At 40.9% G+C, this 25,986-nt stretch overlaps 1 protein-coding gene across 5 annotated transcripts in view; it reads left to right on the top strand.

Moving 5' to 3' along the window:
* SH3D19 (SH3 domain containing 19) overlaps positions 1–25,986 on the top strand; it is a gene marked incomplete at both ends in the record, with an annotated part of 191,912 nt that overhangs the window by 134,756 nt on the left and 31,170 nt on the right. For 4 of the 5 annotated variants that reach the window (XM_080697479.1, XM_080697478.1, XM_080697481.1 and 1 more), the window contains 4 exons: positions 6,052–6,159; positions 11,500–11,612; positions 21,864–21,925; positions 22,947–23,208. In XM_080697479.1, the coding sequence (XP_080553605.1) occupies positions 6,052–6,159; positions 11,500–11,612; positions 21,864–21,925; positions 22,947–23,208 (545 nt within the window). The remainder of the gene's footprint in view (positions 1–6,051; positions 6,160–11,499; positions 11,613–21,863; positions 21,926–22,946; positions 23,209–25,986) is intronic. The other variant, XM_080697482.1, reaches the window with a different exon arrangement.

The raw sequence follows: 25,986 nt of genomic DNA, 5'->3' as shown, positions 1-25,986 counted from the left end.
TTAGGAGGAGGACAGAATAAACACTGTAGAGAAAAGTGCCACTGGCTTCCCTTCTATTTGGATAGGCTAGAAAATGCTTTATGATGCTCCACGTCATTTCTATAGAAGCAAGACTAGTTTGTGATAGAATTATGGCAGGAAGGCTCTTTTGTGTATGTGTGTGGTACTAGGGATTGCAACCCAGAGGCATTGAATTCTAACTCTGAGCTACACCCCCAGCCCTATTTTATTTTTTATTTTGAAACTGGAAGCTGGGCATGGTGGTGTACAATTGTAATCTCAGTACATGAGATGCTGAGACAGGAGGATAACAGGTTCACACCAAGTTGCAGAGGGCCTCGATAAGTTGCCAAGCTTGGCTACAGATTACAGGCATAAACCACTGTGTGCGGTTTGGAAGATTTGTTACTCTTTCTTAAATCACAGAACTCTTTGAATCTGAGGTAGCCTGTGAATCTTTCATCTCCCCTTAAAAACTGCCCATTAGTCTGGGTATGATAACCCCAGTACTTGGGAGGCCGAGACAGGATGATTGCAGGTTCAAGGCCATTGTACAGTACTTTGACAAGATTCTGTTTCAAAATAAAAAATAGGACTGGGGGTATAGCTCAGAGGTAGAACACTCCTGGGTTCAATCCCCAATGCCACCAGCATACTCTCCCAGAAAATTACCTGTCAGCTCATGTATAGACAGTTTGAAGTATAACTTCCAGTGCTTCAGGAACCATTTGGGGCTATAGATTAGGGGCTTCAACTATGGAATACTGGAAATATGCTGTAGTGAACTGCTCGAATGAATTACAGTCTAATAAAAGTGAAAAAATTTATGGTCTGTTCATAGATGTTGTCCATTTATCATTTCTGTTGGAGATAAACACCCCTCTCATACAAAGTGGGCATTAGCCGGGCGTGGTGGCGCAAGTTTGTAATCCCAGCACTTGGGAGGCTGAGACGGGAGGATCGCACAGGTTCGAAGCCAGCCTCAGCTACTTAGTGAGGCTCTCAGCAACTTCGTGAGACCCTGTTTCCAAATAAAGTATAAAATAGGTCTGGGAGGTAGAAAAGCCCCTGGGTTCCATCTCTAGTACCACAAAAAAAAAAAAAAAAAATTAAAATTAAAAAATGTGGGCTTTAGGGGCTGCAGATATAAATCAGTGAGTGTTACAGTACTCAAGGCCCAGGGTTCAGTCCTCAGCACTCCCCCACACAGGTGATTTTCATACTATGCAGCTAAAGACCTGCTCACTATCATCAAGATGAAAAACAGACCTCTGGCTCCTCTTTTTCACCTGCGTGGTACTGTTTGTGTTCCCCCTGATACTGCTTACTAACACAGTGAGCACAGCTGAGGTACATCGTGTGACAGGCCACCCCTGACAGCCTGCAGTGCTGGAACACTAAGACTGCCTTGCTTCACTGTATGGATAAAGGAACTTTTTCCTCCCGGAGACATATATACTATAATAATTACCCATGGTCTAAAGGCCAGGTATTAAAGAGCAACAAAGCTGGGCGTGGTGGTGCAGGTTTGTAATCCCAGCATTTGGGAGGCTGAGACCAGAGGATTGTGGGTTCAAGACAGCCTCAGCTACTTAGTGAGGCCCTTTGCAACCTAGTGAGACCTGGTTTCAAAATAAAGAATTAAAAAATAGGGGTGGGGATGTAGCTCAGTGGTAGAATGCCCCTGGGTTCCATCCCTAGTACTGCAAAAACAAACATAATGACTACCCTTTATAGAACTGTATGTAGGATTTGGGACAGGATCTCCTGAGGCCAGTCTTCCAACAGCAAGCGTGCATTGGATACCCCCTTTGCATAACCCTTGTGGGTGCTGATTAGCCTCTTTTCACCTTTCCCTGCCACCCTCATCCAAGGCCCTCACTCCTGGGATGTGAGAAAGAATGTGTAGGTGGTATATTGGCCCAGAATTTAATTTCAGTTGAGACACAATTTTAGTCATTCCACGCTCAAAATTTTCTTCCCTCTCCATACCCACCCAAAAAACATTTACCAAAACCTAACCTAATAATCAACAGATTATGGGTACCAAAAACATTGTTAAAGCAGAAATGCCACTTGAAAGAGACCAGCATTCATCCTTTTCTTGAATTTTTCTTTCTTTTCCCCACAGAAAACAGCCCTGAGATAGAATGCCTCTGGGTTCAATTCTTAATGCCAAAAAAATAAATAAATAATTTTAAAAGACGAAGACAAAGAGGGCTTTTGGTGGAGGTTTGGAGACAAAAGGTGAGGTCAGGCCCCTCAAGCATCTTGTGGAAAGAAGGCCTGACCACGCCATAGAGGTCAGTGGGCTCCAAGAGGCCAAGGAGGCAGTGGCACAGACAGGAACAGAAAAGAAAGCTGTGGCGTTTAATGTTTGAATAAAATGTATGACGAAATGAAATAGGTTCTTCACATTCTTTCATTTTAAACAATATTACTCATAGTAGATGACACATTCAAAGAATTCATATTTGGTAATATTTGCAACAGTGGACTTTAATACAAATGAACCAATTCCTTTTTTTATCCATTGATATTGCTGTTTCCTAAAGACCAGATATATTTTATTCAAGTTGGAAGAACTATTAGAATGAATAGCTAAAATCCTGTTGTTTGAAAGATGGACAAATTTTTTTCTTTCAGTTGCAGAGGTGATCCTCCTGTCTCAGCCTCCCAAGTACTAGGATTACAAGGTGTGTACCACCACACCTGGCTAACAATATCTTTGATGGAGCTCTTCCCTCCTGTATTAGTGTTCTGTTGCTGTGACAAAATACCTGAGAAAATCAGTTTAAAGAAAAATGTATTTTGGCTCACAGTTTGAGGCTCCATTGTTTCTGGGCCTGTGATGCAGCGGCATACCATGCAAAAGGTATGGTGGGGCAAAGCTGTTCCACCTGCTGGCACTAGGACGCGAAGAAGGGGCTGAGGGTGCCAGGGGGAGGATACACCCTTCCAGGGCACACACCCCCAGTGACCCACCTTTTTGAACTAGGCCCAGTCTCCTCAAGTTTCCACTACCTCCCAATAGCATCTCAGTCTGGAGACCAAGCCTTTAGCACATGCCCTTTGGAGAACATTTTAATCTGAACTGTAGTGCCTCCGTCCTGCTGCACTCCTGTTTATGCTGCAGCCAGCTTCCCTTTTGCCCACACTTGAAATTCCTCGGCTCACTCTACCTTTTTATTTTTTAGTAGCACTTTCTCACCTTCCAGTATACCACATGAATTACTGACCTATTCTATTTACTGTTTGTTGTCTTCGTCTCCCTGCTGCAGTGTAAGCTCCGTGGAGGCAGAGTTCTTTGCTTTGTTCACAGAGAGATTCCTAGCACATGAACAGTGTTTGATGTGCAGCAGATACCCTGTCAATAGCAAATGAACAAAACTGAAAAAGCAAATGACAAAGAAACTGATATAAAATGATTGCTTTTTTTGTGGTACTGAAGATGGAACCCAGGGCATTCTACCTCTGAGCTACACCCCAGCCCTATTTTTTATTCCTTATTTTGAAACAGAATCTCACTGAGTTGCAAAGGGAGGGCTCACTAAGTAGTAGTTGAGGCTGTCCTCGAACCACAATCATCCTGTCTCAGCCTCCTAAATGCTGGGATTTCAAGTGTGCACCACCATACCCGGTTAAATGATTGCATTTTTGTTCTTTAAAATATCTATATGATAACACAGGCAATATTTATAGAAAAATGTAGACAGTTATACCAACTTTTAGATAATTATTACTAGAGAAATGAGATTATAAGATTACTAGGGAAATGAGATTTGTGTATGTGGTACTAAGGATGGAACCTAGGGGCTTTCTACCTCCAGGCTATACTCCCAGACCTATTTTATATTTTATTTGGAAACAGGGTCTCACTAAATTGTTGAGAGCCTCACTAAGTAGCTGAGGCTGGCTTTGAACCTGCACAGTTCTCCTGTCTCAGCCTCCCAAGTACTGGGATTACAAGCATGTGCCACCACACCCAGCATTTTTTTCTCTTTTTTTGCAGGTCTGGGGATGGAACCCAGGGGTATTCGACCTCCGAGCTACACCCCCTGCCCTATTTTTTTATTCTTTATTTTGAAACCGGGTCTCACTGAGTTGCAGAGGGCCTCACTAAGTAGCTGAGGCTGTCCACAAACTGCAATCCTCCGGTCTCAGCCTCCCGAATGCTGGGATTACAAGCGTGCACCACGACGCCCGGCTCCAGCTTTTGATAGATAGATCTTAATGTTTCCCATTTTTACTTTGAAGTAAAAAATAAAGTCACAAAATAGAGAACTAATTTAAAGAATTGGGTTAAACCTATAAACGCAAGAGTTTTGTTTGTTTCAGGGGGACATAGTGGGGAAAAGTTGTATTATTACAGTAGTCTTTTATTTTAAGATTGATATTCTTTTGCTATCTTGAATTGGTTTTCTTTTTTCTTTTTATTTACTAACTTTATTTATTTATTTATTTATTTATTTATTTATTTTTGGTGGTACTGGGGGTGGATCCCAGGGGCTTTTCTACCTCTGGGCTATACTCCCAGACTTATTTTATATTTTATTTGGAAACAGGGTCTCACTAAGTTGCTGAGAGCTTCACTAAGTAGCTGAGGCTGGCTTCGAACCTGTGCGATCCTCCTGTCTCAGCCTCCCAAGCGCAGGGATTACAAGCATGCGCCACCACGCCAGAATCTTACTTTTTTTTTTTTTAGCTGTGCTGGAAGTCAAACCCAAGGGTTCACACATGCTAGGCAAGCACTCTACCAAGCTATATATACCCACAGCCCTTGAATTAGTTATTTGAACTTAGAACTCACCCCACTTCTGAACTTAAAGGTTTCTATAGAGGGATCACCTAATTTTTCTGAGTAACCTAATAATGATGTTAGCTAATATATTATCTAGGGACTTTACCTAGGTCAAACATAAGAAGCTTAAAATAGGGTTATACTTTACCATCAAATCCCCCACCCAGCACTCTTACTAACACAGGATAAACAAACATAAGTAATTAGTAAGTGCTGCTTCTGGCAGGGTGCGTGGTGATGTGGCTGTCTGCACGCTGGGTGGAGGGAAGGGGAAGTGTCAGGTGGCCAAAGGGTTCATTCTTTGCTCAGCTCCTCATATGTCCTTCAGAGAGCTGGTCAGCAAAAGGTGCTGATAACACTGTAGCTCATCATAGGTAGAACATGCATGCTGTCCATCACAGGAGCCGTGGAGTACTTGGTTTATAGGAATATCTCACTACAGGAAAACCTATAGAACAGATGTAGAAGTATGACATAATGCGAGTTCTGTTCCTTGTGGAATAAAGTCAAATGCAGCCTCATGAGATCCTGTGTGCTGTGTATTTTGTTTTTCTGATTTATTTATTTGGAGATTTCCCATCTTAATAAAAATCTTCTAGTTATTTTGCTTTTGTTTAAAATACTTTCCCTAGGCTTGTAAAACAGTTGAGATGGAGCAGATGTATTCTTGTCCCAAAATTAAGTATTTGAAGGAAAATATCTTATTTCATTTCTGGAATTAAACAGTTTCATTTTCATGTGACAGTATAACCTTACTAAACTATAAAAGCTAAGACTGCTAAGCTCCTTCCCCATGCCAGGAAGGGCTGGGAGGGGGGAACCATTGGTGAATCCTGCGAGTAAATATTTTAGCATATAAGATGGGTAGAAAAGAGTACTTTCTTCTTGGGGGATCTGGGAGGCTTTACAGTTTAGAAGGATTGTCTTCTCATTTCAGATGCTTCTCATTTTCAGGCAGATACTTATACCATGATTATACTCTCCTGAAATCTGGCTTCTACATAATTCAGGATTGTCCTGGATCTCTCTCATCAGAGAGGAAGAAAAGCCCTATGAATTATTTACAAACCACTAAATTATTTCCTTTTATGAGCTCCAACTTTGTTTTTGTCTCTGTAAACTGAGATTTTGTTTATCCATGAATAGTTTTCCCTGGGGCATGAAAAATATGACTCTTAAATTATGAATGAGGTTTTTTGTTTGAGCCCGTGTTAACTAAAACATGCAAAATAAACTATGTTTTTCATTAGATCCCTTTCAGCTCCCCACAAAAAAAGAACCAACAAAAGAAAGAGCAGTTCAACCAACAGCCACCAGGAAGCCCACAGTAATTCGAATTCCAGCCAAACCAGGAAAATGTAAGCACTTCTCTGCCTTTCTTTATTTGTGTCCCCAGGAGCCTGGGAGGAATGTATGCAAATTACCAGTGTCTGGCTCTGAAATTATTTGTAACCTGCCATTTATTATTTGAACTCACGGACTTTCAAAAGCAAGTTGCTTTGTCACAATTCTCTGGAGAATTAGCATAATAAATTGGGATTTTATTTTTCTTTAAGGATGTGTTTAGACAGAGAGAAGAGAAGAATATGAACCTCAGAACAATCGTAGTATCTCATGTTAGCATTTCTAGTAAAGATTGTTCAGAAAGTTATTGAAACTGATAGCAAATAAAATTATGTGTATCAGAAATATATTATTCAGCCAGGCATGGTGACGTACGCTTGTAATCCCCGCGCTTGGGAGGCTGAGACAGGAGGATCACACAGGTTCAAAGCCAGCCTCAGCTACTTAGTGAGGCTCTCAGCAACTCAGTGAGACCCTGTTTCCAAGTAAAATAGAAAATAAGTCTGGGAGTGTAGCCCAAAGGTAGAAAGCCTCCGGGTTCCACCTCAGTACCACCAAAAAATAAAAAAAAAAGAAAAATTCAGCAGGATCTTAACATGACTATATGTGAAAAGCTGTAATGTACAGTTTTACAAATATGTAACCATGTATAAAAATTCTTATGTTGGCTCAGTTGCTAGGTAAAAATACTTCTAACTTTAGTGCACACTATTCTGATGTAATTCCTTACTTGAGTTTTAAATGGTACAATAATAAAATGCTGTGTGAGCTTTAACAAATACTTCAGAAGGAAGTCTAGTATTTAGGGTGGCAAAATATAGACAGTCAGAGGCAGAGCACTTACTTAGCATGCACAACGTCCTAGAGTTGATCCTCGCACGGTGGAGGAGAAAGAGGAGGAAGAACATCTGGTATTAATTGTAATGGAGAAGCCAAAAGAACCAGAATATTTATTTTAGGCTCCAGAGATCATCTTTAAAGTATAGGATCCTCGTACTTGGGAGGCTGAGACAGGAGGGTCACAGATTTGAGGCCAGCTTAGGCAACTTAGCAAGGTCCCCAGCAACTTAGTGAAACCCTGTTCCAAAATAAAAAATAAGATATGGCTGGGGGTATAACTCAGGCAGAATGCTGGGTTTATTTCCCAGCATTGCCAAGAGTGATCACACAGCTTTCTCCTCAGATATCTGATTTAATTTATACCTGTGTGCCCATACATAGTTGAGATGCATCCTTTTCTTGGTCTAACAAGAGATTCTGCTCACTCTGTTCCTCCTCACAGCAGAGCAAGTCCAAGTCTTCCACCTGTAGCACCCCAGGGCTGTACTGTAGACACACCGTTTATTTCTAGAGTTTCTCTGTCCTGTGAAACACTACCAAGAACAATCCTATTGGGTTTACTCTCCTGATCCTTTTGTGACTGAGAGCTCTTAGCCAAATAGCTAGAAGATCAAACTGAGTTGCTATAAAGAATGAGGAGGAGAAAAAGTCAAGGGTAGCAAATTCTGGTACTTTCTCACTAAAAAGTTATAGCGTAAATTAAATTAAAGAACAGGTGATATGTTTCTTTTGATAGTGTTATATAGCCCAGAAATCAGTAAAATGATAGTTCTCCAGATTGCTTGTTTTCTGTTACCTTATTAAATGCATTCTCGATTTTAACAGGTATAATGAAATATACTGTTAATAAATGCTGTCAGAAGCCCATATGGGTCTTAAGTAATACAACTTTTATACTTAAATTTATTCTTTTGTTGTGTTGGTATCCCTTAAGATCTCAGGTTTGCTGTTTCAGTAGGAAGACTCAAGATAAAGTTGTGTTCATGGCTATATTTATTATACAAAACTATGGGAGGTAGAATTAGGGCCTAGGGCTGCAGCTCAGAGCACTTCCCTAGCATGCACATGACTCTGGGCTCAACCAGGCACGGTGGTGCACACCTATAATCCAGCACTTGGGAGGCTGAGACAGAAGGATCACAGGTTGGAGACCAGCCTCAGCAATTTAGTGAGACCATGTTTCAAAACAAAGAAAATTAAATAGGGCTGGGGTTACAGCTCAGATGTAGAACATCCTGGGTTCAATGCCCAGTAACCCCCCCCCCATACACACACACACCCCTGGGTTCTGTTCCTAGCACTGAGAGGGCAGGGAATGTATATAAGGCAGAATCAGCAAAGGGAAAAAAAGACAAATGGGGTGAGAACTGGAGGAAACCAGGTACAAGCATCCAAGATTCTCCTACTGATAAAGCGATACAGGATGTTAATCCTCCTAGTGAGGAGTGTGGCGACACGTGTGAAATGTCACCCAGGGAAGCTCATTAGAGACTCATTAGCCAGGGTTGTTAGTGGATGCTGGATGCATAGTCATCCCTAGAAATTTTAGTATGTACTAAAATTCCAGATTTTATAGCCGGGCGTGGTGGTGCATGCTTGTAATCCCAGCATTCAGGAGACTGAGACAAGAGGATCGCGGTTCATGAACAGCCTCAGCTACTTTAGTGAGGCCCTTAGCAACTCAGTGAGACCCTGTTTAAAAATAAAAAATTAAAAATAGGGCTGGAGGATGCAGCTCAGAGGTAGAATGCCCATGGGTTCTATCCCCAGTACCGAAAAAAAAAAAATTAAATTTAAAAAACGTTCCAGATTTCCAGGAAGAAAACATAAAACATATTCTTCTGTTTTCTCAGTTCTTGGGACAATGAGAACTGTCCCCAAATTAAAATATCCAGATGTAGAACTTTCCAAGGATAAGCAGCTTCAAGCCTACTGTTTACTTTTTCTGCACACCTGTAAACTGGTTGAATAGCTTTCTAACAGTTTGTGGAGTTCCTGACAAGACTTCAGGAACTGTTAGAAAGCTGAATTCTAATGAGCTGGGCTTGGTGGCCCACACCTGTAATCCCAGTACTTGGAAGGCTGAGACAGGAGAATCACAGGTTCGAGGACAGCTTCAGCAAGTAGTGAGACTCTCATCAGCCTATTGAGACCCTATTTCCAAATAAGAAATAAATTGAACTGGGGATATAGCTCAAATGTAGAATGCCTCTGGGTTCAATCCCCAATACCAAAAAAAGAAGGAGGGGGGAGGAGGAGGAGGAGGAGGAGGAGGAGGAGGAGGAGGAAGACTTGAATTCTATACTGCTAAATGTAAGAGAACTGACATGCCAAACTGGTTGCTAAAAAATTTTTGTTTTTAACAAAACCAGTTCCCTAGAATTCTATTATTTCAGTTATTATTTGCAGCAGAATAAAAAAGAAAACACTTTAGGTGTCTGAAAAACTTGGAGTAGACAGGGAAGAAGGGAACCGCTTTGAGATGCAGAAGTCCTGACGTCCTTTGAACCTGTCAGCTCCTTGGGACCTGTGTCTTGTACCTAGGCTCTCCTTTCCCAGTTTGCATGGCTCCCTCTCACTATTCCTTCAGGTCTCTGCTCAAATACCACTTTTTTTCTCAGCAATACCTGCTCTGACCTTATCACTTAAAATTGGCAATCTACCCTCACAGATGATGAACACCCATACCACATACTCCCTACGTCCCTTCCTACCAGTGAGCTTCCTCCTCACTACTGTCCCATTTGTACTTTGTTACAGTGGTGTCATATCTTAATATGCTTCATCACTTCCTTGTAAGAATAAGGAGGCTGCAGCAGGGGAAAGTCTTTATGATGGTGACTGAGTTGGATGTTCCCGCAGTCTTAATTCCCAGACCAGTCCTGCCTCTCGCCAATAATGCTGGCCTGTCTCTAAATCACTGTTTTCCTAGCAAGGAGGCCTGGGTATTTTCTTCCCTTTGAGAATGTTTTCCTGTCTGTGGATAAAACAGGAACCTGACAAATCATCCTCTTGTTACAAGTTTTTCCTGTGAAATGAAAGTAGAAAGTGTTTATTTTAAAAAATGAGCATTCCAGTGTTCTCTCGGTGCCTAAACCAAGCAACGTGAAAGGTGGCGTTAGCATCCTTCAGTTTGTTGCAGTCATCTTCTCTTGAGGTATTTTTGCACACAAATTTTAATTAGCTGTCACTAATTAAATCTGGTTATCTTTTTTTTTTTCCTTTAAAATAAGTTAGAGGCTGGGGGGTGTAACTCAGTGGTAAAGCACTTTCCTGAAATAAGTTGGGAATACACTATTACTTAGGTGAAGATGTGGAATATAAAGGTATTATTTGTTTAATGGAGATTAATTCTATTTATTACTCTAGAGCAAATAAGTTAGAAAACATTTAATTATTTTTAAATGAGGATGTGTTGGGTATGCCACCAGGCATGTCTTATTAGAATGAGACAGAGCTGGACATGGTGGTGCATGCTTGTAATCCCAGCACTTGGGAGTTTGAGACAGGAGGATCGCAGGTTCACATACAGCCTCAGCTACTTTATGAAGCCCTCCACAACTTACTGAGACCTTGCTTCAAAATAAAGAATTAAAAAGGGGGGGCTGGGTTATAGGTTGGAGGTAGAATGCCCCTGGCTTCAATCCCCAGTTCTGAAGGGGGAGGGATGAGACGGGCTTCAGGTTTCGAATGCAGAAAAACTCTGACAGTAACTAAGGCCTTGGATGGCTTGCCTTCCGCTTCTTCATCCATAAAATGGGTAGGATGTTATCTAGTATGACACTTTCCAGTAGATCTTACTGCAAAGACAGAAATGTCCCGTATCTATGCTCCTAGCCACCGCAGAGTCCTTTAGATGTGGCTGGTGTGTCAGGTATGGTGACACACACCTATGATCCCAGCTATTTGGGAGACTGAGGCAGGAGGATTGCAAGTTCAAACCCAACCTGGGCAACTTAGTGAGATCCTGTCTCAAAATAAAACACAAATTGGGCTGGGGATGTAGCTCAGTGGTAGACTGTTTACCTGGTGTGCATAAGGTCTTCTCTTTGACCCCTGGTGCCACACACAGAGGAGAAAAGAAATGTAGTTAGTGCAACTGAGGAACTGAATTTTTATTTCATTTTAGTTAAGTAAAGTTTAAGCATACATCAACACATGTGCCTGCTAGCTCGTAGACTACATAAATCTAGTGTATAGATGTTGGTTGGAGAAATACATTCCAATAAAGTTGCCTAAATTAATACTTGACTCATAGAAGGTTTTCAGCAATGCTAGCTGCTGTTGTAAATATTTAGGATTATTTTTATTCTCTGTAAAACATTTAATAAAAGTGATGTTGACTAACACATCGGTTTTCTGAGGTTTACTGAGATCTTTTTCGTTTGCTTAGCTCTCCATTCTTTGTGTGGATCTTTTATAATGGCCATTTTCTTAATCAAGCTGCAATCATTTCATTTTTTAGAATTCCAGATTTAGACATTACTGACAAATTACTACTACTTTTTTTCCAGGTTTACAGGAGGATCTACAAAGCCCACCTCCACTCCCTGCTGAAAAACCTATTGGAAATACTTTCAGTATAGTATCAAGAAAACTCAGTAATGTTGACAGAACTGGAAACTTGGTACGTGGTCATTATAGACTGTATTACATTGAAGACAAAGCCATGTGCTGATTGTAACTGCTCAGCTGACACCTAAATTATTTTACTGCTGATTTTATTTGAAAAATATCTTAAGTTAGCCAGGCCAGGCGGCACATGCCTGTATTCTAGTGATTGGGAGTCTGAAACAGGAGGATCTCAGATTCAAGGCCTGTTCACTTGAACATTGCAAAACCTTGTTTCAAAATAAAAAGTGCTTGGGTGTGTAGCTCAGAGGTAGAATGCCTCTAGTTTCAATCCCTAATACCACACACACCAAAAAAAAAAATCTTAATTTATTAGAAACCAATTACTAAGCCAAGCGTGGTGGCACACACTTATAATCCCAGTACTTGGGAGACTGTGACAGGAGGATTTCAGGTTTGCAGCCAGCTTCAGCTACTTAGTGAGGTCCTCCTCAACTTGTGAGACCCTGTTTCAAAATAAAGAATAAAAAAATAAAATTGGACTGGGGGTATAGCTCGGAGGTAGAATGCCCCTGGGTTCAATCCCCAGCACCACACACACACACACACACACACACACACACACACACACACACCCCAATTACTAAGCCCTGTGTGCTTACTTAATGTGACATTCATTCAATATTTTAGAACTCTCTATAGAGAGATTACGCTAATTCGTTGTACTTCATTATAAAATAACGTCTTGTGCTAACATAATAACATTGTCGTGGTTTTTTGATTGTTTTTGTACTAAGGCGTAAACCCAGGGGCATTCTACCACTGATCTATACCCCATGCTTTTTATTCATCTGTTTGTTTGTTTATTTATTTGTTTATTTTGTGATTCTGGGAATTGAGCCCAAGAGAGATTACCACTGAGGTGCACCCCCAGAAACACCTCAGTATTTTTTTATTTTGAGACAGGGCCTTGCTAAATTGCCATCGTCTTAAACTTGTGCTCTTTCTATCTTGGCCTTCCAAATGCTAGAACTAACAAGCACGTGCCACTTACCCAGCATGAATGACATTGCCTTATCTTGTCTATTCTTGTGTTATAGATTCAACCTGGGGACATTTTACCTCTGAACTGTATCCCCCAGCCCTATTTCTGTTTTTTATTTTGAAATAAAGTCTAGCAAAGTTGCTGAGGATCTTGTGAAGTTGTTTGGGCTGGCCTTAAACCTGTGATCCTTCGGTCTCAGCCTCCTTCCCAAGTATTGTGATTACAAGCATTTGTCACTGCATGATATTTTCTTTTAAAATGGGAGGTTATTAGAACTCTCAGAAAACCAGTGAGGTATGGTAGCACATGCCTGTAATCTTGGCACTTGGAAGGCTGAGACAGGAAGATAACAGCTACGAGGCCAGCTTCAGAAACTTAATGAGACCCTGTTTCAAAATTAAAAAAAAAAAAAAAAAATAGAGTAGGTTGGTGGGGAGCTCAGAAGTTGAATTTTCCCAGAGTTCAATCCCTAGTACAAAAAAGATGTAGAAATACCCAACTAGGAGTTTTAAGATAATTACTGCAAGAATTTTTTCATATGAAATTTAAGGAAAATTTTTTATAGTAAAAATACAATGCTTTTTTAAACCAGTGTTAAGATGATGGTCTATAACTGTTATGTATACATATTTTTTATTTCAGACCTTAATGCTTTTGTGTGTGTGTGTGTATGGTATGGGGATTGAACCAGGGGTATTCTAACTCTGAGCTCTAACCCCAGCCCTATTTTACTTTTTATTTTGAAACAGGATCTCACTAAGTTGTGGAGGGCTTAATTTGCTGAGCTGATGGCGAACCTGCAGTCCTCCTGTCTCAGCCTCCCAGATACCGGGATTAGAGGCACACACTACCATGCCTGGCCCTTATATACTTTTTTAAATCTCCATATGGTAGATGATTTTTAAGGCTTTTTTCAAAGAAATAATTTTTAAACTCTTTGAACCAAATTTTTTTTTTTTTTTGCAGGTCTGGGGATGGAACCCAGGGGCATTTGACCTCTAAGCTACACCCCTGCCCTATTTTTTATTCTTTATTTTGAAACCAGGTCTCACTGAGTTGCAAAGGACCTCACTAAGTATCTGAGGCTGTCCGCGAACCGCGATCCTCTGGTCTCAGCCTCCCAAATGCTAGGATTACAAGCGTGCGCCACCACGCTCAGCTTTCATATGGCATATTAACTATGCTTATCATATAGGAAAACTCGTTAATTAGTGAAGAGAAATTTATTTGGAAACAGGGTCTCACTAAGTTGCTGAGAGCCTCACGAAGTAGCTGAGGCTGGCTTCGAACCTGCGCAATCCTCCTGTCTCAGCCTCCCAAGTGCAGGAATTACAAGCATGCACCACCACGCCCGGCCAGACCTATTTTTTTTATATTTTTATTTGGAAACAGGGTCTCTTAAGACAGCACAGCTGGCTTCCCAAGCGCAGGGATTACAAGCGTGCGTCACCACACCCGGCAAGAGAAATTTTTCTTTTTTTCTTTTCTTTTTTTTTTTTTTTTTTTTTTTTTTTTGTGGTACTGGGCTTCCTGGAAGCCCTTCTACCTCCGGGCTACACTCCCAGACCTATTTTTACATTTTTATTTGGAAACAGGGTCTCCTAAGCCAGCGCGCGTGGCTGGCTTCGAACCTACGCGATCCCGCGCTGGTTCGGAGCCAGCCTCGCTGGCTTAAGAGACCCTGTTTCCAAATAAAAAATATAAAATAGGTCTTGAAGTGTAGCCTGGAGGTAGTAGGGCTTCCATGAACCCCAGTACCGCCAAAAAAAACCAAAACAAACAAACCTACACGATCCTCCTGTCTCTGCCTCCCAAGCGCGGGGATTACAAGCGTGTACCACCACGCCCGGCAAGAGAAATTTTTCTGAAAGAGATATTAGTCAGTATCAAACTGATGATTCTGTAGAATAAATTAATTGATCATTTTGTTTTCAAAGTATTGGTAATAAATTTTTATTAAAACTAGGCCAAGCCAGGCATGGTGGCGCATGCTTGTAATCCTGGCATTTGAGAGGCTGAGACAGGAGGATCGGGCTGAGTGGCCAGTCTCAGCTACTTAGCTACTCAGCTACTTAGTGAGGCCCTTTGCAACTCAGTGAGACCCTGTTTCAATATAAAGAATAAAAAAATAGGGCTGGTGGTGTAGCTCAAAGGAAGAATACCCCTGGGGGCTCCATCCCCAGTACTGGGGGGGGGGGGGGAAACTAGGCCAAGCTGGGTCTGATGGTGTGTACCTGTAATCCCAGTACTTGAGAGGCTGAGACAGGGGCATTTCAGGTTTGAGACTAGCCTCAGCAATATAACAAGGCTCTTAGTAACCTACCAAGGGCCTGTTTCAATAATAATAATAATAATAATAATAATAATAATAATAATAAATAAAATAGGGCTGAAAGTGTATCTCAGAAATAAACTGTTCCTGAGTTCAGTCCCTACTACCCACAGGTTGGGTTGGGGGTGGGAAAGAACCAGGCCAAGAAAACCCTAAAGATTGTTATTAAACAGAAAATCTCACACTTCACTGGAGGAAAAGTTGTTCAAGAAGGTTACAGCCTTCTACTCTGAAAGGGTTATGAAAAGGAGTGATAGGGTGATGAGTAAGTATACGTATCATTCACCAAGTGATGTAATGGGCTTTGCGAAAACAAAGCCCTATTGAAATAATAGGTATTATTACATTTGATATTAAGCAGTCCACAATCAACTCCCACATTCTAGAAAAAGAAGAAAAGGAAGTTAGAATAAGCCATCTGCAGAGATACTGTATTGTATTTGTACCTCATAAGAACATGAAGAAAATCCCATTCTGCACTGTTGACAGAGGGAGTTAGAGCAGACTTACTTTCATAAACACATACCATAATAGATTCACTGACTATAAAAGAAAAAGAAACAAGGAAACAGACCATGAGTTAAGTCATTTGCCTGAACTCACTGTGTAGATTTCTGTAGACTGAAAGTCAAATATATGCCTAAGAAATTCCTTTTGTTTGAGAATTACAATCACTTGAATGAATATTAGACCAAAGGCCATAAAAACTAAAGGTGTAGATGAGGATCTATAGAAAGAATATATTATCAGTGTAGTGAACCATGGGGTTAGGCATGGTCTTTGCCAGCTGTCTTCTGACCAAGGCACAGTATAATAAGCCTCTTCTATTTCTCTTGCCATGAGTTTGGGAACTTTCCATCTCAGGTAAGATGGCTACCATTACCAGACCTCATTTTCTTCACTTAAATGATGAGGTCCTCTAGGGTAAGAAACGTCAGGAGCCACTGGAGCTGTTGTATCTGCAGGAGCAGATAGCACTGGATGCTCTGCTGCCTGTCATGAGAACACAAGGCTCTTGAAGCATCCCTCCAGGAAGCTGCTAATGTAGGAGAGGAGTCAGGAAATGCTGATAGGATATGTAGGAAATCAAACGTGTAGCATGGGAGTGTATGTGGAAGGAGGCAGCTGATTTTGAGTTAAGGACAAAGACAGCATCTATTCATAAAAAAAAAATCTGTAGAGGCTGCTTACTAATTCTGACACACGAGAATATGGTCTTGGTAGAATACCTGCCTTTTTTTAAATCCCACAAGCAGCTGGATACTGTGTCACACACCTGTAATACCAGTAGTTGGGAGGCTGAGATGTGAGGATTGCAGTTTCAGAGCCAACCTAGGCAGTGTAACAAGACTCTGTCTCAAAAAGTAAAAAGGGCTGGGAGTGTAGCTCAGTGATAGGGTACCTCTGGGCTCCATCCCCAGCACCACACACATAACAAAAAATCAAATAAAAATAAAATACACATTTAAAAACTAGGGAGTTCTTTCTTTCTTTCTTTCTTTCTTTCTTTTTTTTTTTTTTTGGTGGTACTTAGGGTGGAACCCAGGGGCTTTTCTACCTCTGGGTTATACTCCTAGACCTATTTTATACTTTATTTGGAAATAGGGTCTCACCAAGTTGCTCTTAGCCTCACTAAGTAGCTGAGGCTGGCTTAAAAACTGTGCAATCCTCCTGTCTCAGCCTCCCAAGCGCTGGGATTACAAGCGTGTGCCAGCATGCCCAGCTCCTAGAGAGTTATTTCTAAGTTAAAGTATAATTCTAATATAGATGTACAAAAATATGGCCCTGCAGAGACAATAAAAGCAAGAAAACCACTTTGCCAGGAGCTAAAATGGTTATCCAAACACTTCACATGACAAAGTTCAGGGATGTCAGAACTAGAAAAAAAGCTACCCAAAAAGCAGGTACAGACCTTTAAAAGTGTAGAATATTAAAGCAGAGCACATTTCTAATCCATAATCTTCCCAGGACTGTTGGCAGAACCTGGGCATTCACCTGGACAGTGGCTCCTACAGGAATGGTTCCCCATTGTTAGTATTTTTGGTATGTCAGATAGAGCAGAGCCTTTTGGGATGTGACTAACATTTGAATATACTGCTCTCTTTATTCTGTTTTAAATTTTGCTGCTGCAGGAAATAGAGAAATTTTAAAAAATTTTAAGATTTCCCACAAAGCCAGGAATGGTGGCACATGCTTGTAATCCTAGTACTTGGGAAGCTGAAACAGGAGGATTACAGGTTCGTGGCCAGCCTCAGCTACTTAATAAGACCCTGTTTTAAAATAAATAATAAAAAGTATGGCTTGGGGTGTAGCTTAGAGGTAGAATATCCCTGGGTTCAATCCCTAAGACTGCAAAAATAAAAAATTCCCACAAAAATACCATCCCCAGGCTGGGACGTATATAACTCTGGTAGATTTCTAGGTATGCTCAAGGACCTGAGTTCAATCCTAGGAACCACAAAGGAGTAAAATGGAAAACTACAGCTAATATTTGGTACAAAGTCAGGACCATGTGCTATATATTTATTACCGTATAACATCTGTACCTTCCTTATCAAGTTGGTACATTGAACTTCTTTTTAAAATTTCCCTTAAGCCAAGTATGGTGGTTCATACCTATAATCCCAGTACTTAGGAAGCCAACACAGAAGGATGCCAGGTTTGAGGACAGCCGTAGCAACCTAGCGAGACTTTCAACAGCCTAGTGAGACCCTATTTAAAACAGAAAGTGAAGAAAGGTCTGCTGGTGTGCCTTGGGGGTAGAATGTCCCTAGGGTTTTTGGTTTGGTTTGGTTTGGTTTGGTTTGGTTTGGTACTGGGGATTGAACCCAGGGGCATTTTACTTCTGACCTTTTTATTCTTTATTTTGAAACAGGGTCTCAGTTGTGCAGGGCTTCACTAAGTAGCTGAGGCTGGCTGTGAACCTTCGATCCTCCTGTGTCAGCTGGAATTACAAGCATGTGCCACCATGCCTGGCTTGCCCCTGGATTTAATCTCTAGTGCAATGGGGGGGGGGGGAATTCTTAATTGTTAAGGTATCTAAAAACTATAATTTTGGGAAAAGCAATGCAAGTTCCTCCCTATCTGCTAGAGTTTCTTTGCTTTAATTTTAAGATGGCCAAAAAAAAAAAATGCATTTTCCAGTATGGTAGTGATAATTATCAGGAAGAGGTATAGGCAGCAGTGAGTTTATAAGGCTTGGGTTATATTCGGGAATATTGTGGGGTTTATGATCTGGTGACTTGCCTCACTACATTAACTGAACTCGTTAGTGAAACCAAGTTATAAGAGCAGGCTTAATTAGTTTTTTTAAATGGGGTTTTAAAACATTGAAACATGTTTAAATGATCGCCATTATTGGCAATTAATCATTAGGTATTTAAAAAAGAGTTATAGATATTCGGTATGAATTTAAAAACAGGACAGTGAGCTGGGCATGGTGGCACACACTTGTCATCCCAGCATTTGGGAGGCTGAGATAGGAGGATCAAGGTTCTCAGCCAACCTCAGCTACTTAGTGAGGCCCTTTCCAACTCAGTGAGACCCTGTTTCAAACTAAGAATAAAAAACAGGGCTGGGGGTATAGATCGGAGGTAGAATGCCCCTGGGCTTCAACCCCAGTACTGCAAAAAATGAATGAATGAATGAATGAATTAATTAATTAAAATATGAAAATGAGCCGGGCGTGGAGGCGCATGCTTCTAATCCCCGCGCTTGGGAGGCAGAGACAGGAGGATCGCACAGGTTCGAAGCCAGCCGAGCTGGCTTAACGAGATCCTGTTTCCAAAAATTAACTAGGGCTGGGAGTGTAGCCCGGAGGTAGAAGGGCTTCCAGGAACCCCAGTACCACCAAAAAAAAGAAAAAGAAAATGAGCCGGGCATGGTGCATGCTTATAATCCCAGTCCTGGAAAGTCTAAGACAGGAGGATCGCAGGTTTGTGACCATCCTCAGCTATTTAGTGTGACCCTGTTTCAAAATAAAGAATAAAAAGTAGAGCTGGAGGTGTAGCTCAGAGGTTGAATGCCCCAGGGTTTAATCCCCAGTACTGCAAAAAAAAAAAAAAAAAAAAAAGACATGAAAGTGAGTCTTAACTGAAGAACATAGTCTGAATTAGCCCAAAGATTTCCAAACTATAATTAATACTATTTATTTATTTATTTATTTGTGGTACTGAGGTTTCTAGAAACCCTTCTACCTCCAGGCTACACTCCCAGACACCTATTTTTTATATTTTTATTTGGAAACAGGGTCTCTTAAGCCAGCAAGGCCAGCCTTGAACCTGCGCCATCCTCCTGTCTCCGCCTCCCGAGCGCAGGGATTACAAGCGTGCGCCACCACGCCTGGCCATACCCTTTATTAAGAAAATAAAAATGTAGAGTTGGGCATGGTGGCACATGCCTGTAATCCTAGCATTCAGGAAACTGAGACAGGAGGACAGCCTCAGCTACTACTTAGTGAGGCCCTTTGCAACTCAGTGAGACTCTATTTCAAAATAAAGAATAAAAAATCGGGGTAGGGGTGTAGCTCAGAGGTAGGTAGAATGCCCCTGGATTCCATCCCCAGTATGTATAAATAAATAAATAAATAAATAAATAAATAAATAAATAAATAAATAAATAAATAAATAATAAAATGTAGTGTTTGTTTGTTTGTTTATGGTGGTGGTGCTGGGGTTCCTAGAAACCCTTCTACCTCCAGGCTACACTCCCAGACCTATTTTTATATTTTTTTATTTTGGAAACAGGGTCTTTTACACCAGCATGGCTGGTTTCAAACCTGCGCGATCCTCCTGTCCCCGCCTCCCAAGCATGGGGATTACAAGCGTGCACCACCATGCCCAGCAATGTAGTATTATTTTAAAGGGCTAGCAATTTTTTCCTCATGAAGTCTTAGAGAGATAGTTTCTTGGGTATCATGTTGGGGGGTCTTAGAAAGTAGGAGAGGAAAATTAGGCCTTATTAGGAAATTTGTTTTCAATTCTCATTGAAAAAGGAAGACAGAATTAGAATTTAGTGAGGACTTTTCAAACAAACAACAGAAAACTACTCAACAACAACAGAAGTTTTGGCTTTGAGATCTTTTCCCACTCGACAGAAGATCTGAATATATTTCTCATGTGTCATACTCATTTTCCAATCCTTGGCCTATAACATGTTCTGAAATTCTTATTTTAAAAGCACAGTTTGAGGCCAGCCCACAATCTGCTTCTGAGATCTTTGCTCCTTTTTTCTTTTAACATAATCTAAAAGCTTACAGTGCATAAACAAGGATCTCTTTTACTTTTCCTAAAACAAATGGACAAGACTCTTTTCCAACCCTAAAATAGCTCTACTTCTTAAACACACACACACACACACACACACACACACACACACACACACAGTTAAGAGACACAAGCCTGGTTTGTGGGTGTTTGTTTGTTCAGGGAAGTAGGCTTTGTAAACTCAAAGATTATCTATTTACTAGATTTTTTACTTAGAGTATCTTTCTATTTTAATCTTCATACTTTCAGTATCTGTCATCTACTATTAAACTAAAACATTCCAACCATACCCATTCTTTTCTTATTCTGTGTGTGTGTGTGTGTGTGTGTGTGTGTGTGTGTGTGGTGGTGGTGCTAGGGATTGAACCCAGGGGCATTTTACCTTCAAGCTACACCCCAGCCCTATTTTATTTTTTATGTGGAAACAGGGTCTCACTAAGCTGCTATGAACCACAAACCTCATTAAGTTTTTGAAGCTGGCTTTGAACTTGCTATCCTCCTGTCTTAGCCTCTCAGTACTGGGATTATAGGAGTGCGCCACCACTGCCAATTCTAACTTACTATTTTTCACATTGTTGCCCTGAACTCTTCCCTGTAAAACTCTTAGCCTATCTAACTCCTATGCCTAAACAGTACAAGCACCCTTCTTTCTTGGACTTCTGTTTCTCCTCCTATACCTTCCCTGATGTTTCTTTTATGTTCCCACCTCCTTTTTCTTTTTTCTCTTAGTACAAAGGATTGAACCCAGGGGCATTCTACCTTTTTTATTTTTTATTTTGAAACATAGTCTAGTCTCAGGTTGCTGGCAGCCTAGATATGTTGCTGAGGCTGTCCTTGAACCCGTGATTTTCCTGTTTTAGCCTCCCAGGTACCAGGATTACAAGCCTGGGATTATGCCACCACTCTGGCTTCCCACTTCCTTTTAGTTTGAAATACACTGCAAAATGTTGAAGCTATCCAGTGATGAGATAAGATCTGCCTGTTCTAAACAAAACAAACTAATAACCACTTCAATTATATGTGTTCAAACTCAGGAGCAGCTAGGCATGGTAATCCCAGTACTTGGGAGGCTGAGACAGGAGAATGCAGGTTTGAAGAAAGACTCAGCAAACAGTGAGACTCTCATCGACCTCGTGAAGACTCTGTTTCAAAATAAAAATAAAATAGGACTTGAAGTGTAGCTTGAAGGTAGAATGCCCCTGGGTTCAATCCCCAGTGCCAACACACACACACACACACACACACACACACACACACACACACACACACACCCTCAGGAGCATTGTGTTTCCTATGTATAATAGGAATGAATAAATGCCATATATTTAGTTTTCTGTAGTGTCTGCTTCAATTGTTACTGTATGACCTTTCATGACTTAGACATTATCCCCTAATGCCTCTGACTCACTGTGCTGGTCCACAATGAGAAGTGCCTTGGTTTCTTCTTCTGGGTTTTTTCATGTGTATTAGGATGAGGATAGTTTAGGTAGGATTGAATAATTAGTATTGTTTAAGACTGAAAACTCTTGAGCTACTTTCTGTAACTCGGCTACATTTTTATTTTTAGACTTAGCCAAAATGTCCAGAATTCCTCTTGATAAGTTCTTGTTTTAGATTAAAAACGATTTTAATTAAATTAATTAAAAACCATTCTGATATTTGTAGGACTCAGACCATGCTGGTGAGACAGGAGATCTTTTGCGAGGACCTCCAAGGTTGCCACCAAGGTAAGTGTGGAAACTTTCAGAGAAAAATTCATGACTCAGAGACCTGACTATTCTATCATCCAAACCAAGTGTTACTGGCCTTAGATCATCTTTTAAAAATAAAATAAACTCTCAGGCCACCATCCCCTATTCCGCTTCTGACAGGAGGTTATAGATCTCTGCTTCTTTTTCTTTTTAACATAGTCCAAAAGCTTACAGTACATAGACATGGATCTCTTTTACTCTTTCTAAACAAATGGACAAGACTTTTTCCACCCCTAAAACAGCTCTACTTTGAAACACACACACAAGCAACCCCCTTGTTTCAGAGCAGAAGCCTGATTTGGAGCATTTGTAAAGGGAGATAGGCTTTGTGAACCCAGAGGTGACCTGCTTCCTGAGTTTCAGAGCTTTTGAAAGAAGGACTATAATGCTATCAGAAGATGTCACCATGTTGGAATTTATTTCTATAATTGTGACTAAGGAAAGATCTTCAGAGTAATATTTGTCCTACCCCATTTTCAGAATGAGTTTTATGTTAATCTAAATTAGAGTTTTAATAGTAGCCCTTATAATACAAACATTAGGGGATTTTGATGTTCCTTTTCTAATCACATACAATCCCCCAGCACATATACCTAATATCATAAGCTTTTCATCTCCAACTTTGGGATTAGAAAGTACTGAGTTTCTTGAAATAGTCCTGGTGTGTATAAGAGCTGTTGGGGCCTTAGAGAGCTCATGATAGTAAGTGCGTGTTTGTCTTGAACTAATGAATCTCTAGTGCAAGATAGGAGGAAGCTGAAGCATCATAACATTTCCTCTAATAATAACATAATGTTTAATGCAGCAGTCGTTTGCTCAAAAATAGCCTCTGCTGCAGGTTTAAGTAAATTGTATTCCACTACCAGTAAGTGTGTGTGTGTGTGTGTGTGTGTGTGTGTGTGTGTGTGTGTGTGTGTACACTCATGTGCCTACACACCTGCCAAAAAGGACAGGACAGAAAATAACACTGACCCATGGCTATCACATTGACTTTCAGACCCATAAATGGAAAAGCCATTCCAACTAGAAGACCTCCCAAAGGGGCCCCTGAGAGACCACCTCCCCCTAAACTTTCTGCAACCAGAACAACAAATAAAAAACTGCCTTTTAATCGGTCTTCTTCTGATATGGATCTTCAGAAAAAACAAAGTCACTTGGCATCTGGACTCTCAAAAGCCAAAAGTCAAGTCTTCAAAAATCAAGATCCGGTGCTACCCCCTCGCCCCAAACCAGGACATCCTCTCTACAGAAAATATATGGTAAGTTTAGTAAGTTTAGCTTTTAAAAATGTTTGTGGTCACTGGCTGTGGTAGCACACCTAATTTTTTCAGTTCATTTAATAGCTGCTAGTTAGACATTTTTATCAATAATTGAGATATTTGATACTAATTTTGTTCTCTTTGAATAAATATTTTCTCATCAAGTGTGTGTGTGTGTGTGCGTGCGTGCGTGCGTGTGTTTGTGTTGCTAGGGATTGAACCCAGGGGCATTCTTTTTTTTTTTTTTTTTTTTTTATGGTGGTACTGGGGATGGAACCTAGGGGCTTTTCCACCTCCAGGCTGTACTCCCAGACCTATTTTATATTTTATTTGGAAACAAGGTCTCACTAAGTTGCTGAGAGACTCACTAAGTAGCTGAGGCTGGCTTTGAACCTGCAGGATCCTCCTGTCTTAGCCTCTCAAGTACTGGGATTACAAGCATGCGCCACCACGCCCAGCTAATCCCAGGGGCATTCTACCTCCAAGGTACACTCCCAGCCCGATTTTTATTCTTTATTTTGAAACAGGGTCTCACTAAGTAGCTGAGGCTGGCCACACACCCAGATCCTTCTGTGTCAGCCTCCCAAATTCTGGGATTACAAATGTGTGCCATCATGCCGGCTCTCATCAAATGACTTTTGCTTTCATTTCCCACAGATGTAAGACAATGTTAATGTGTGCCCTACTTTGGTCAGGTTAACCTGATAAAACCTTTAAAAACATAAAATGATCTGTAGGGCAAGACTATTTGTAATTTTTTTTGTGTGTGTGTGTGTGGTACTGGGGTTCCTGAAAGCCCTTCTACCTCCGGGCTACACTACCAGACCTATTTTTACATTTTTTAAAATTTGGAACAGGGTCTCCTAAGCTAGCGCGAGGCTGGCTTCGAACCTGCGCCATCCTCCTGTCTCTGTCTCCCAAGCATGCGTCACCACGCCCGGCTAAGACTATTTGTAATTTTAAACAATTGTATAACAAAGTAGCTCTTAGCATGAGCAACAATTAATAATTTTATATTCTCCATTTTTAACATTGAGCCAGAAACTGTTTTGCTTTGAGTTATTCAGGATTTTTCAATTCTCGTTTGAGAAGGGAATAAACATATAAAAAGGAGATTGTGCCGTGGTTGTGCACGCTTGTAATCCCCGAGCTTGGAAGGGGAGACAGGAGGATCGCGCAGGTTCGAAGCCAGCCTCACTGGCTTAAGAGACCCTGTTTCCAAATAAAATATAAAAAAAATAGGTCTGGGAGGGTAGCCCGGAGGTAGAAGGGCTTCCAGGCACCCCAGTTACCACCAAAAAAAAAAAAAAAAAAAAAAAGATAAAAAGGGATAGTATATTTATATATGTTTATATTCATTTAAATTTATTAATCTTTAATTCCAAAATCCAGGGATGGGGCTCAGGATATAGAGTGTTCGACTAGCATGTGTGAGGCCCTGGGTTCAGTCTCTAGTACCACCAAAGCAAAATAAAACAAAAACCAACAGAACAGACAAAAGGCAGGGGTGTTCCTTGAGTTAGGTTACCTGACAAGCAGATCAAAACAATACCTGATGTGTATGGACTGGCACTGATGAGCCACACACTGCACAAAGCTGCTTTTTTTTCTCTTGAGTTGTACCCTCCAGCCCTTTATACTTTTTTATTTGGAGACAAGCTCTGCTAGTTTGCTGAGAGCCTCCTTGAGTTGCTGAGGCTGTCTTTGACAAGAGGATCACAGATTCAAGGTCAGCCTCAACAACTTAGTGAGGCCCTCAGCAATTTAGTGAAATCCTGTTTCAACTTTTTATTTATTTAATCATTTATTTATTTATGTATTTTGTAGTACTGGGGATGGAAGCTAGGGGCATTCTACCTCTTTTATTTTTTTATTTTATTTTATTTTATTTTATTTATTTATTTATTTTGTGTGTTGGGGGGGGTGTGGTACTGGGAATGGAACCCAGGGACATTCTACCTCTGAGCTACACCTCCAGCCCTATTTTTTATTCTTTATTTTGAAACAGGGTTTCACTGAGTTGCAAAGGGCTCACTAAGTAGTAGCTGAGGCTGTCTTTGAATCGTGATCCTCCCATCTCAGCCTCCCAAATGCTGCTGTGCTTACAGGTGTGTGCCACCACATCGGCGTGGCATTCTACCCCCCGCCCTATTTACTTATTTATTTATTTATTTATTTATTTATTTATTTTTGCGGGTCTGGGGATGGAACCCAGAGGCATCTGACCTCTGAGCTACACCCCCTGCCCAATATTTTATTCTTTATTTTGAAACAGGGTCTCACTAAGTAGCTGAGGCTGTCCACAAACCGTGATCCTCTAGTCTCAACCTCCCAAATGCTGGGATTACAAGCATGCGCCACCATGCTTGGCTTGCTCTTTTTTTTTTTTTTTACTCTTTATTTTGAAACAGGTTCTCACTGAGTTACAAAGGGCCTCATGAAGTAGCTGCGGCTTTCTGTGAACCATGATCCTCCTGTCTCCGTATCTCCCATGCTGAGATTACAAGTGTGTGCCACCTGCCCAGCTCTGTTTCAACATTAAAAAAAATAAAAGCAGAGCAAGGGATGTATCTTAAAGGTAGAATACACCTGGGTTGAATTCCATGTACAAAAACATAAAACATAAAGCTTAAGGAAATTAGTACATTCAACAGCGGGCATGGTGGCGCACGCTTGTAATCCCCACAGTTGGGAGGCGGAGACAGGAGGATGGCGCTGGTTCGAAGTCAGCCTTGCTGGCTTAAGAGACCCTATTTCCACTGCCGGGCGTGGTGGCGC

This window comes from Muscardinus avellanarius (genome assembly GCF_963383645.1).
Source record: "Muscardinus avellanarius genome assembly, chromosome: 6".
NCBI lineage: Eukaryota > Metazoa > Chordata > Mammalia > Rodentia > Gliridae > Muscardinus > Muscardinus avellanarius.
The sequence above is the reverse complement of the archived record's forward strand: the minus strand, read 5'-3'. Positions and strand labels throughout refer to the sequence as shown.